The sequence below is a fragment of the Sesamum indicum genome, linkage group LG13 (genome assembly GCF_026168435.1).
Source record: "Sesamum indicum cultivar Baizhima isolate 11 linkage group LG13, ASM2616843v1, whole genome shotgun sequence".
Lineage (NCBI taxonomy): Eukaryota > Viridiplantae > Streptophyta > Magnoliopsida > Lamiales > Pedaliaceae > Sesamum > Sesamum indicum.
The window spans coordinates 7826169-7839576 of record NC_142669.1 but is presented as its reverse complement, the minus strand read 5'-3'; the positions used below and the strand labels follow the sequence as shown (position 1 = coordinate 7839576).

The 13408-nt window shown below is 34.5% G+C and overlaps 2 protein-coding genes across 3 annotated transcripts; both read left to right on the top strand.

Moving 5' to 3' along the window:
* The first annotated feature begins 6858 nt into the window (after positions 1 to 6858).
* On the top strand, positions 6859 to 9215 carry LOC105176521 (uncharacterized). 2 transcript variants are annotated; one of them, XR_016063557.1, is made up of 3 exons: positions 6859 to 7469; positions 7604 to 7776; positions 8862 to 9215. XR_016063557.1 is itself a non-coding variant. In XM_020698751.2 (3 exons), exons 1-3 carry the CDS (start codon positions 7381 to 7383, stop codon positions 8916 to 8918), a joined length of 225 nt encoding a protein of 74 aa, XP_020554410.1. In that variant the 5' UTR covers positions 6859 to 7380; the 3' UTR covers positions 8919 to 9215. The 2 variants fall into 2 exon arrangements, 1 of the variants encoding a protein (XP_020554410.1); XM_020698751.2 differs by having other exon boundaries at positions 7698 to 7776.
* Positions 9216 to 10133: 918 nt separating this feature from the next.
* On the top strand, positions 10134 to 13369 carry LOC105176519 (porphobilinogen deaminase, chloroplastic). The gene is made up of 5 exons (XM_011099340.3): positions 10134 to 10458; positions 11121 to 11526; positions 12357 to 12563; positions 12767 to 12944; positions 13060 to 13369. Exons 1-5 carry the CDS (start codon positions 10229 to 10231, stop codon positions 13170 to 13172), a joined length of 1134 nt encoding a protein of 377 aa, XP_011097642.1. The 5' UTR covers positions 10134 to 10228; the 3' UTR covers positions 13173 to 13369.
* Positions 13370 to 13408: the final 39 nt, after the last annotated feature.

Here is a 13408-nt window from a genome sequence, read left to right as displayed (position 1 = left end):
ATGTGTAGGCGGCATCTAGAGTACCACCTGGACTCGATCTCAATCTCCTAACACCGCATTCTATAATTTCTCTTGCGATTTAATTTAATTTTAATTTTAATTTGTGATTGTGTTTTAAGGTAACTAACAGCGTGAATTGATTATTAATCCCTCCACGTTCGAGTTGGGCTCCCCTGCACGTGTGAGGGTCCAGCACGGCGCTGTTGGATCGGGCCCCACTTGGAATCATTGCGGGTAAACGGGTTGATGGAGGTTGGGTAGTGTACGTACATCGGCGTGCCAAATACAAAAACGCTTCCCCCGTTTCTAGTGTTATCTGGTGCTCGCTAATTTTTTTCTTCTTAATAAAATTATATAATTATATCAATAAATTAAAAAATATATATATAAGAAAACCTATATATTGAGATTGAGTCAAATGCAATTTCCCCGCGGAAAGAGCAAAAAAAATTTTGTAAAAAAATTAAGTCCTCCCTATATTTTGAACAATGAAGGAAAAAGTTCTGTCTAAACTATTGATAGGAGTAATTTATTTTACTTTTCACAATATAGAAAAATAATTTACTATTTTTTAAAAAAAAAATTTTACTCATTTTTCATATCATAATGAGGTAAATTATTTTAACTCTACATCTATTCATAATTCAACCGTTAGGGCCTCAACCAAGATATTATTGAACACTCTAATGAACGAGTAAGATATTCATTATCTTGGACATTTAGTGATCAACTCATATGAAAACACATTAATTCTCATTATGTTGGAACAATTTACCTAAACATTGAATCCCACATTATGTTAAAAAAGAAAAGAAAAAGAATCCTACGTTAATATCTACTTAACTATATAATTAATATATATATATATGTCTTCACATTCATTCACACACACTCCGCGTGTTTGTGGGTGTATTCTTTGATCATATCATCTTTTTCGATGTTGAAGAATCTGGAGTGCAGGCAGTTGTTGGGCATGCCGGGCCTGCGCCAATTCAACCTCGCTCACGCCCCACCAACTGCGCTGTCAACACCTTGTTTTTATCATCACCCTCCCCATCATAATGCCCCGTCGACGCAAAGTTTGCGATAAACAAACCCTCAATTTTTATATACGCACTGCCATCATTGATGCTTTTAAGGTAATCTTCCTCCATAAATTCTATTTCATTTTAACTTTGACTGTATTTAAATTAATTATATAACGATTAGGTATAATTAATATAAATTCAGAAAAAATAACCAACAAATTAATATTCCATAATTAATTTAGAGCGATCTAACCTAACTTGAATAAAAATTTTCCACTTTCCTCAGCACAATATCTCCCTGTAAATTTTGTGTGATTTCTTTATTGCGCCTCTGAGACAGATTAGCTGCAATTAAGGAGACAACCAGAACAGGCCCTGAATTAGTGTCCAAAAAAACAAATCAACTTGTCATAAATTTAATTATGGGCCATCTCATTAATTATTGTGAATCCTTAAAATCATAAATCCACATGGGGTACGTCTATCAATTGTTTTGGTACAATAATTAATAGGGGATTTTAAGATAATCGCGCAGGCCGTACAGGCACCGGGTCTTGCTGTAATTAAATTCCACTCGCTGGACCCTGCTATTTCCTAGGCCCTATAATCCTAAATTAATATGACTGTACAAAATTACACCTACTTGGTGGTATTGTGCGTGAATTATTGACACAGATATAAATTTCCATTATTGAGAAGGAAAATCTGTCAAGCAACACATTTCTTCTATTGACGTTCATGGATTCACATGACTTTCGTTCTTTGCCTTTTTCCTTTTTACTCCTTTCTAGGTGCATGTATCACTAATTGGGGCCATTTTTCCTTCATATAAATATCCCCATTGCCACTCCTATTTCTTGTCTCTATATTTTTCAATTCGAAAGAATTGATCGACATTTAACTACGAGCCCACAATATTTATGAGAGACGGTCATTTTATACTTATCGTTACTTTACTTTAACGGTAGAAATCGACGAATTAGGGAATCCTACTTTTTCATCTTTTACGTATCTTGCTTCTCCTATAAAATTAATCTTTCTTTATGCATGGTAACTGGAAGGATATACAATATAGGAAAAAATACCTCAACCTAATGCAGTGGTTTTCAGTGTCAGATTCAAAAAGAGAAATTCTAACCCAAATCGAATTTGGTCAGATCGACGTCAATTATATAGCAAGTGCAATACACTTGTCATGTGATTGGTGTGTAATAGAACAAGTATAGCTTTTGACCTAATAGTAAGTACTTGAGATCCTAGACATTATATTGAAAAAAACTTGCAGATAGGACTAAGAAGAAAACAAATTATGGAAGTTAGAATTAATTAGATTGAGAGTAGGGAAATTGATGGAAAGATGCAAATAAAACTGGTGAGGAAGAAGAGTAGTCCAAAAGTAGGGGGGAGGGTTGGATTCCCCTACATGAGAAGCCATTCACCCTTTCCCTTCCCCCACTCTTTTTCCCAAACTCTATTATTGCTCCCATCAACCCAACCACATCAACTACTACTTTCACATACCCACCACCCAAATCCCAAAAGCTCAAAAGCAAAGCAAAAACAAAAAAGATATTAAAAAAAAGTTTGTTAGTGGGTCACAAAATATTTTGAGTATTGGATTACTATGTATCATAGAAAAAGGAAAAGCAAGATTTGGAGTTTAATGCGTGTTGTCATTATCATAATCCTGAAAAGAAATTTTAAAAAAATGGGTGGGTGAAAATTTGGATGACGGGCCCAATTTACACTTTTAATTCCATAAAATATGGTATAATATTTTTAATTTTTTTATAAAATAACTGAAATGATTTCAAAATTGAGAAAGATCGACACATTTAGTCCCATAAATTTCGTAAAGTAAAGGACTAAAAGTCTCGAATTTTCTCAATTTCAAAACCATGCTGAAGATAACTGATTGTGTCGAGTTATTGTAATTTTGAACTCATTTTGAAAAATTTCGTAAAGCAGAGGATTGATTATCTTAAACTCCTATCGTATAGGATTAAAAGTATAATTTTGACAAACGACGGAATTCTGCCATATTTTGATGCCGCACTAATATATGATCAACATGTATTTTTTTTTCAAAATATATAATTGGATTAAATTATAATTTAAAAACGAGAATACAAATTATTCATCAATATGTAAATACTAAAATGTGATAAAAGATTCTCACAGTAAAAGAGGGATATTTTAATATGGTCATGTGTGTTTGTGCTTCCCTTCTTTTAGGGGAAAAAAATAAAAAAATAAAAACATCAAGCACCTTGACTTGTTGGATTCCCCACCCCCCCCCCCCCCCCTTTAAGGTCCTTTTTTCACTTTATATTACATCCCGAATTAAAGTTGCATGTGGTTATTCTACATGTGACCTGCAAGAAGAGATTCTCCCCTATAAGGGTAAAGATTGAGTTTGATAGATTCAAAGTTTGGTATTTTTATGTTTTGGGAGATTCGGAAAAATGTATGTGATCAAAGAGTTGTTGTTTGAGTGGTAAGGTTTAGATCTCATAATTAAAAGATTGTGAGATTAAGTTATACGAATGTAGATATTTAATTTTGTTTTTAATAATAATATATTAAAATTTATTTAGAATTATATTTTGAAAAATAATCGCATGTATGGTTCATGAGAGGGAGGGTAGTGGTCAATTATTTAGCCAACTCATTGACTAATAAAATTAAATTGGATGATGTAAATCAATAAAAAGATTTAGAACATTAGGATTGGACCCGCATCCACATAATGTGCGGATATTATTATGTTTTAACAGTAGTTGTTAGTCTATTTTTATAATAGCTATTGATTTATTTTAAATATTTATTTTGGTTATTATAATTGTGGATAATTAAAATTCATAAATATCATTACAAAAGAATAAAAAGTTCATCATATCCTAGTGGATGGATAGGCAAATTCTTGAGTAAAGATATGAATTAGAAACCATCAATATTTGATCAAAAAAAGATTCAATAGTTATTAAAATAAAAAATAATATATATTAAATAAGGGTATAACAGTCATTTTCTAAAAAATTAACACCGTTAGTTGGATTTAACGGAGATGGAGCAATTGAGCTAAGTTGTAGAAAATACATGGGAGTTTTTAGCCTATTCTCATAATAGGAGAGTTTTTTTTGCAAATTTTTTAAAACACAGGGGTCCTATATATTTTGTCCTTTGGATATGTTTGATTGATAGTGCACTGACAATATTCGTTACATGCAGATGGTATTGCAACCATGATTTCATTATATCTTGTTATTTAGAAATTTTGGATATTTTTGGATCATTCTTAATGTAAAGAATTTTAAATCCTTTAATTTTAATTTTGAACTAAGTTTTGATGAATATGAATGGATTTCAAATTCTTTGAAATGAAGTCATTTGAAATATTTTATCCAAATTCAAATACAGAATATCTAACCAAGTAGTTGTTCAAAAGATGATTCCTTGGACCCATATGCCTTGCTTCAAGATCCAAACCCAGTACAAAAAAGATATTGATATAAGTCACCATGAAAGACTAAGTTTATTGAAAATTAATTTCAATCATAAAAAAGGTGAATAAACATTTTCTTTTACATAATTTGGGTAGTGTGGAATTTGAAACAATATTGTAAGTTATACTTAATATCAAGGGTAATTTAAAATAAGTTTTCCTCAGCTTTCACATAACTAGGGATACAATGACGTTGTCTGACGAAATTATGTAATTTTTGGATAGAGGTTTGAAATTGTCAATTTTATCTTACCAAAAAAATAAAAAAATTGGACGAGATATAGGGGAAAATGTCAAAAATTGCAAACAAGTTATCCAGATAGCATGTAAAAGAAATTCAATTTATTTCGTAAAAAAAAGTTAAAAAATATATTTTGATTACTTCACCACAAAAAAAAGAAGATAAAAACCTACCAAAAACTGACAAATTTGACTGATTACTAGACGATCATTAAAATAAGAGAAAATATTTATAATTATGTCAAAATTAAAAAAATATAAAAAGCGTTATAATTTTACCTTAATATAAATTGATTGAATTGAAGAAGAATATTTTTCTAGTAAAATAGGTTTTACATGGGTTGAATAAATAGTGATGTTGAAAGTTGTTGGGGAAGAGGAGTTATAAGTGTGATGTGGGGGTTAGAGTGGGAATGAGCATCATTACATTATATCGTGTACTGGGAACATACCTTACTTGTGCTCAGCCTCAGCCCTCAGCCCCACAGCACACAGCTTCACCCACAGTCACACCATAATCTCTGCCAACAATTTTGACTGTTTGTTTGGGGGTTCCGGCAACTGCAAATCAAACCTGCACTCTGGCCCCCACCACCTCCATTTCTCACTTATTTTCCCCCACCCCCCAACCTACCAAGTTTTTATTCATTGTCAGGTTGACCCAGTCAATATTTTCAAAAAATATACTTGTAATTTTCCATGAGATTGAGGGTGTTTCTGTAATTAAATACACTATCAAGAAGTGTCGATATAATTTATTCTAGTTTTTTTTTTTTCCATTTGACAGCCGCAGAATGTTTCAGTCATTCAAAGTTCATTTGAGGCATTTTGCGCTGTAATTATGTCAAATCTTAATCCATGGTGCGGAAACCTTCATTATCTGATAAAGTTATGGAAAATTTTATCTAAGTCGGGTTTTGATTGAACCTAAACTAATTTTAGAATAAATTATAATGACCGTTCTTGAGGTTTGGCATAATTAAGTAATATTCCTTTGTTGTTTTAAAAATTACAAACACCCTCCTGATTCTAACGGTCGTCTATTCCATTAGTTTTCATCCAGTTTTTGTAATGAACTGACCAAAATGCCATTGTGGACTGAGATTTATAATTTTATTTATTTTTTAATTTTTTTATTGATCAAGTGAATAATTTTTTTTATAATTTTTTAAAAAAATTTCATCTACCCCATCCAATTCTTTTACATTCTTTTAAATAAAAGAAAAAAATACAGTAAGCCACATAATTGACAATTTTGTACATTCATTCAAGAATTACATAATTTTTTCAACCATAAAAGGGTATTTATAATTTTTTAAATAATAAAAAAGTATTATAATTATATCAATCTTAAATCACAAGGTACTGCTGGCGGCCCAGAAATAGAATCGCGGAAACACAAGGTACAGCCGTACGATGCACGTTCTAAATATCAGTCTTGTCGACTGAACGCCTTGTAGAAAAAGGTGGAAAACTGAGAGAGATTGGCCCCTATGGGCTTATTACCACAAATCCTTGTAGATTAGTTACTTATTGGACTATACCTTCAGGCCCAGTTTGATTACTCGGGCTCAGACACCAGGGCCATGCCATTACTAAAAAATCACTAGAGTTTTATTATTTATTATTTTGTAAACAGTAATAAAATTGACGTAGCAAGCGATGCAATTTAAATATTAAATTATGATAATTTTATTTACCTCGTTAGTCTGTCCTTAAAAAAAAAAGTGTTTTATTAGAAAATTGAGGTTTCGATACTTATAATACTATCCGTATAATTTTTTTTGGTCTATATTCATATCAAACACCTAATATTATAATTGAATCCTCCTAAGAGAGGCTTAGAAAGGTGTAATGTTACAGTCTCAAATGTCAATTTCAGTGAATTTCAATTAATGATCTTAACTTGTTTCTAATTCTTATTATGCCGTATGAAAAAACAAGTTAGGATGCTAACAAATACTTTTGACAATCCCATAATTATTTATTGTAATATGACCAAGTTTAATAAATCTAGGCCATGTTTGCTCATGTGGAATACAAGGGATATCTGATATAATCGTCGATATATAGCCGTTTACTTGCAAATTGGCCCGTGATTGACGACCAAAGCCCGGTCCTATGCTGTATTAGTGCTGGATTACAATCCGGTCTCCAAGATTGGGATTAAATTATCCCGAACACTGCATTCTTCTTTCCCTAATTTGCCCCTTTATTCTTCAAATTATATTTCGAATCATGCCTCTTTGCCCATTGATCTTTTTGTTAAAAACAAAACGAAAATGAGAGAGTGCATTTTGATCCATATTGGACAGGCCGGTATGGAGGGAGTTGTACTACCTTGCGCACGGCATTGAGCGGTGGCGCGAGAAGGAAATTGTTCGAACCTAAGCCAATCCTTGATGAAAATTGGCGAGGCTGGTCACCGCCAGGACGAGGCGAATTAAATGATGGTAGTCCGCGATCGGAATTCATCCGAATGACGATAAATCGAGGCGAAAATCGTTCAGAGTTCGTAGTCGGAGCCCACTCTTTCCTATCAATAAAAATCCAAATTTATGGTATGAAAATGTTCGTCTTGGTGAGAGGGTTGCAACGGTATATGATATGCCCAGAAATTCCTTGGGACGACGCCGGAATCTTAGAGAGAAGATTCCGATGAAAAAGGGGTCGATCCCGTCGACTTCGGCCGATGTGTAAGTACATATTTTCCGCATAGTTTTTTTGATGAGGTTGATATTCTGCTGTAAGTACATGTTGTAAGTACAAGAAGGTTTTATGTTTGATCCTTTTGTTTGCAATGGTCTGCTCATGGCTCATGTCAAGGCAGTTAAGGATTTAGTTTCAACTCGTCAAGTATTTGATGAAATGCCTCATAGAAATTTGGTTTGTTGTTGGACTTCTTTGATTTCTGGGTATGCTAGACTGGGATTGGCTGAAAAAGCCTTGAAGCTGTTTATGGTAATGCTGAAGGAAAATCTGCAGCCTGAAAGTGATACCATGGTTAGTGTTCAATCTGCATGTTCAATCCTTAATACTCCCCACACTGAGAAATGGTTGCATCTATTGACACAATGTGCAAACGACTTCCACTGCGATAATTTAGATTGTGATTATGTGAATATTATAATCATTTATTTGTATGGGAAATGCAAAAACGTCGAGAAGAGTAGGGAATACAATTTCTGAAAATGGGAAAAGGAGTGTTCTTTCTTGGAACGCCATGATAGGGGCTTATGTTCAAAATGGTTGTGATTTGGAGGCTCCGACTCTTTTTAAGTCAATGGGAAAAGGAGTGTTCTTTCTTGAATTGCTTATCAATATTAGTTATTAAAATTCAAGCCTCTGTAGACTGTAGGTATATCAACTTTAGGTGCTTAAGTAGCTCTGTGACCCTCCTCAGTCTTCCATTTCATCTTTTAAGAATGAAATTCACTGCAGATGTAGTAGAATAGTTGCTGAAGAAATGCCACTGGTGTTTGTTATTTAAAGAAAAAAAGAAACGCAAAAAGAAATAAAGAAGAAATAAGTGCCTGTGGATGTGAGGAAAGTGGAAGCTTCCATTAAACCGAGCCTGGGTTCTTGCTTTCATATGATGTTCTACCAAACTGTTGCATGAGAGCTGCATCGCTGACCGCATTACTAGTGAATCCAAAGAAATTCATCAACTTATCTATGCATATGATGATGGAATATTAGACCAGTAAACATTAAACAGAACAGAGAATTGCTTTAAAGTTTCAGAGTGGATTCTTTTATGTTTGAAATCTCGTTTATGTTTCCCATATAATGTAGCAAGAAGCAGGAAGAAACCTATTATATTCACTGATAAATCGGACGCTATATGCTAGTTAGCTTCAATGGTGAATCAGAGTACATAAATTCTTGGCTTATTCATACTACTCCAGGGAACACCTAATGTAACCCAAATATTTCACAACATTGAGATGGTAGTGCATTTGATGAGATAGATATAGCTAACTATTGGCGTCTCACTGTGGGGTTCTATAGTTTCTTTATAGTTCATACTCTTGTTTGAGCAACAACTTTTGCCTTGTTGACGAATTTGAGCATTTTGTGTTTCTCAGGTCACAGCTGAAGATATGGAAGCATACAGGATGAAGAGATGGAAACATACAGGATGAAGAGGGTCCATCATGATGATCCAATGTAGGACTTCTTTGCATTGGATTTATAGATTTTATGTTAGGAAAAGTCGGAAATAGTTGTGGTCTTAGGGACAATCTGAGAGGAAGCATGCGAAGTTGTGTAAAAAGCACTACGATTTGCATGTGTTGTTGCTCTTCTTGAGCTCTGCAATGTATTGCTACCGTTGTTGCTATGTAATGATTGGGGAGATTTGTTATGCTATTGCACTCGGTTGTATTGTAGACAGTTTAAAAAAAAATTACTGATAAAAAACACACTGAATATGGCTTGAATTCCCGAATGCTTGTGCTTTTCTTCATTTCAATTTCTTATCAACTTGTGCTTTAAGGAGTTAATGAAGTTTTTGATAAATTATTAAACTTTCAAATGTATGTTAATATTTCTATTTTGCGCCTCACTTTTGTTCTTTTACTCCAAATCAAAATAATGGGTTGATTCTTTTGTTTTTCATTTCTTAGCACAAAAAATTGGTGGAAGTCAAGCATATGTGGAGGAAAACTCAGCTTGAAGTGAAACAAAATTCTAGGGGCAAAAAGGTAATAGAACTAGAGTTGTAAGAATATATTGTCGTTCTTATCCGGGGTAGTAAACAGCCCAGTACTTTATCTCAATTGGCACAATCCCAATAATAGTCCTAAATTAATCCTAAGGGGGAATAAGTAGTGCAAAAAAGTAAACACGGTCTTAGGGAATAACTACTCTGTCTTTCTCTAAAGTTTGATATAATTGCACGTATATTTTTGTATAGTTTAAAGAATTATATCTAACATCTTTGAATTTGTATAGACTATTATTATTATTATTTGTTGATTGACACCTTATATATTTCCCAAGTGAAATTTTAATTCAAATGGACCTTGATCGAGCCTGAATAAATTATATAATAAATGCAATATATTTATCATATGATTGATATATAATTTAAAAAAATACATTTATCCTATAATTGATTTCTTTTAACTAAATATAATTTTGACAAAAATACTCCATTTCCTAAATGTAATATTACTACTAGTTAATGATACACTAATAAGTAGTAAGGTAGGAAATGACGTGGCAATCCATGAATGGCTGAATGGCAAGTGAGTGGGGCCAATTGAGCTCTTTTAGGATTTGATATTAAGGCCTGTTTCGCTGAGCTGGAGGATAAGTTGAAAAAAGCCCAATCAAAGTGGTCTAAGATCTTGGGGTGAAAGAGAAAGGCCTTCCGACCCAAATCCTAAAACCCCTCAAAATCAAATCAAGAACACACTCTTCAACGCTATCCTTATTCATCTCCTCCCCAATGGAAACCGCCATAGCTTCTGCAAGTCAAGCTCCTTGTGGGCTGAAAACAAGGCCCCTTTGCTCTAATTTTACTGCTGCTTCAGTTTCAGCTCTCGGTTGTTCTTTACCGGCCAGTAAGTCTCCAGCTTTTACCCGACGCGGCCGAGTTTTGGTCACCAGGGCTTCGGTTTCTGTTGAGGAGAAGACTAGGACGAAGACTGCAGTGATCAGAATCGGCACTCGGGGAAGGTGAAGTTCCTTCTTTGTTCCGGTTTGGGTTTCTGGGTTTGGCTTTTTTTTTTGTTAGATGTGAAGTTTTAGTGTTGATTAACAGTTAAAGAATCTGCTTGAGCTAGAACTCTGTCTAATAACTGATTCTTGGAAGATCTCGTCTTGCATTGCTGATGGGTTAGTTATGGTTGTAATAAAAAGTGCATCTTTAGGTTGAATTGAGTTAGTTGTAATCATAATAAAAACTGCATCTTTAGTTTGAGTTTGTTAGATTGTCCATTGGAAAGAAACTTTATAAGAGGGGCAGAGGGTGGGGGAAATCTGCAGAAAGTAATTTGAGTTCTCAGTTATTTCAGTTGGAAGTTGGAACTCTTCTCTTACTTTTTTTGCCTTTTTTGGCTGACAATGTTTTATGTGGAAGACGTTAGGTGCGGCAATTGATTATGAAGTAACTGATTATGGGCTAATCTAGTTTGACTTAGCAGGAGAAGAATTGTGCGTTGATAAGTTAGTAGCAGAAGAACCTCCCTTTCACAATCGTTCTTACTGATGTTTGACATAGGATATTAATGTACTTTCAGATTTTTGTCTTTCCATGTAATTCTCAATGAAGACTTTCAAGTACAGTTTCTGCATTATTTACTGAATGATTTCATCTTACCGTTCTTTGTGTAGGACAGCCCACTGGCTCTTGCCCAAGCTTATGAAACCAGAGATAAACTAATCGAATCACACCCTGAGCTAGCTGAGGAGGGGGCAATACAAATTGTAATAATTAAAACCACAGGTGACAAAATTTTGAGTCAACCGCTAGCAGATATAGGTGGGAAGGGCTTATTTACTAAAGAAATCGATGAAGCACTCATTAATAGTGAAATTGATATTGCTGTCCACTCAATGAAAGATGTCCCCACGTATCTTCCAGACAAGACAATTCTACCTTGCAATCTTCCACGGGAAGATGTTCGTGATGCTTTTATTTGCTTGACAGCAGCCTCCCTGGCTGAGCTTCCTGCAGGGAGCACTGTGGGCACTGCTTCACTGAGAAGAAAGTCTCAACTTCTCAACAGATACCCATCACTAAAGGTAAGCGTATTATTAACCCACTTTGCATTCCCTAATTACAGCATGCCAACCTTTTTTGTTTTGTTAATTGAAAACTACCTATTGAGACAGCTTCATTTGATATTTCATTATTTTTATGCTGGTTTTCTTTTGCTTTATCTTGATTTTTATTTGTATTGTGTCATGTATGTAACTTTTGTATCTTTATGCTTCGATTTCGAACCTAAAAGATAATATCTACTTCTCGTGCTACCTATATTGAAGTGACCAAGACTTGTAATGTTAAATTGCATGACCATGAGAAAGATCACATCTTAAAGGATTCAAGCTCAATGCAAGTTGATTCTGCATTAAGTGCTCTTAAAATATTATGCGATGATTGATACAAATGATTCATATTATTCTCTTGGTATTGCAATTCAATATCCTTTGTTGGGCTTTATGATAACTTGTACTGTTCTTTCCTTGGTCACTATTCTTTTGGGATTGTTGGGGGTTCTCATAATCTCCAACTCCTAGCTCTGACATGCATATATTCTGTAGAACTTTGCATACATCATATGTTAGAGGAGATAAAAGTTTCTTCTCAGAAATGGAGTAGAAGTCATGAAATAAAATCCTCCATTTCACCAAGCTACTTTTTGTTGCTAATTAAGTTTTTCAGACTCAATTAGGATATTCTTTAAAACTGCACTTAGTACGACATGTTGCCATGCTGAGTATGAGCTCGGTGCTTTTTTCTGGCACACTTAATGTTGTTCTTTACGAGTGATTAATCAAAAACTGATATTTATCCGTGACACTTCTCTTTAACTTCACTTGCATGTGTTCTGATTCAATTATTGCAATAGGTGCTTGAGAATTTTCGGGGCAATGTTCAGACAAGGTTAAGAAAATTGAATGAGGGTGTTGTCCAAGCAACACTACTGGCATTAGCAGGGCTCAAACGTCTAAATATGACTGAAAATGTAACTTCTGTGCTGTCCATTGATGATATGCTTCCTGCCGTAGCTCAAGGGGCTATTGGAATTGCATGCAGAAGTGATGATGAAAAGATGGTATGTTCAACTGTGCCAAAGTCGCCCAACTAAAGAATCATTTTGATGTCAGCAGGACAAAGAATAGAGTTCTGATCCCCTTTTTTTGGCATCAATGCAATTGATCCAAATCTCTTGGAACTTATTGGGTTCTTAGCTGCATTTAGTCTTTCTTTAGATACTATTTATTTGTGTTCTTCTCTGATTGAAGTGTGACTGTCCAGGCTAGCTACTTAGCATCGTTGAATCACGAGGACACCAGATTAGCTGTTTCATGTGAGAGGGCTTTCCTGGAGAAACTTGAGGGGTCTTGTCGCACCCCAATTGCTGGATATGCACGTCGAGATGCAGATGGCAATTGTATATTCAAAGCGTTGGTAGCATCCCCTGATGGAACCCAAGGTATGAGATCAACGATCTTTACATTCTCCGATTGTCTCCACTGGTTATGGTTCTATCATTTCTATTTTGAATTATGAATTTAAGCTTTTGATCCTTTCTTGAATACCCCTCACAGTACTTGAAACCTCTCGAGAAGGTCCGTATGCTTATGATGATATGATAAAGATGGGTGTGGATGCTGGGGAGGAACTTCTCGCACGAGCTGGTCCAGGTTTCTTTAACCGATGATTGGTTCACCGACAGATGAAGAGACAGACATCTCAACTTATAAAACTCACCTCTGAGGTTAGCGGTTAGGCGATTCATTTTTCTTGTAACTGTAGAAGAAATCAATTTTGGTATATGTACTCTATGTAGCATCATATTTTTTTTTATTGTTTGTCCCACTGAATTTTCTTGCGAGTGAATTATGGCATCTTGTCCTCTTTTCCTGTGCCACTGAACCAACCCCCCCAGGAAAACAA

Coding starts and splice junctions, on each gene's coding strand:
- LOC105176519 (XM_011099340.3), top strand. CDS start 10,229: ATGGAAACCGCCATAGCTTCTGCAAGTCAAGCTCCTTGTGGGCTGAAA. Junction 10,459..11,120: donor AGAATCGGCACTCGGGGAAG/GTGAAGTTCCTT, acceptor TGTGTAGGACAG/CCCACTGGCTCTTGCCCAAG. Junction 12,564..12,766: donor GAAGTGATGATGAAAAGATG/GTATGTTCAACT, acceptor GTGACTGTCCAG/GCTAGCTACTTAGCATCGTT.
- LOC105176521 (XM_020698751.2), top strand. CDS start 7,381: ATGCCCAGAAATTCCTTGGGACGACGCCGGAATCTTAGAGAGAAGATT. Junction 7,470..7,697: donor CCGTCGACTTCGGCCGATGT/GTAAGTACATAT, acceptor TGGGTATGCTAG/ACTGGGATTGGCTGAAAAAG. Junction 7,777..8,861: donor AGCCTGAAAGTGATACCATG/GTTAGTGTTCAA, acceptor TGTGTTTCTCAG/GTCACAGCTGAAGATATGGA.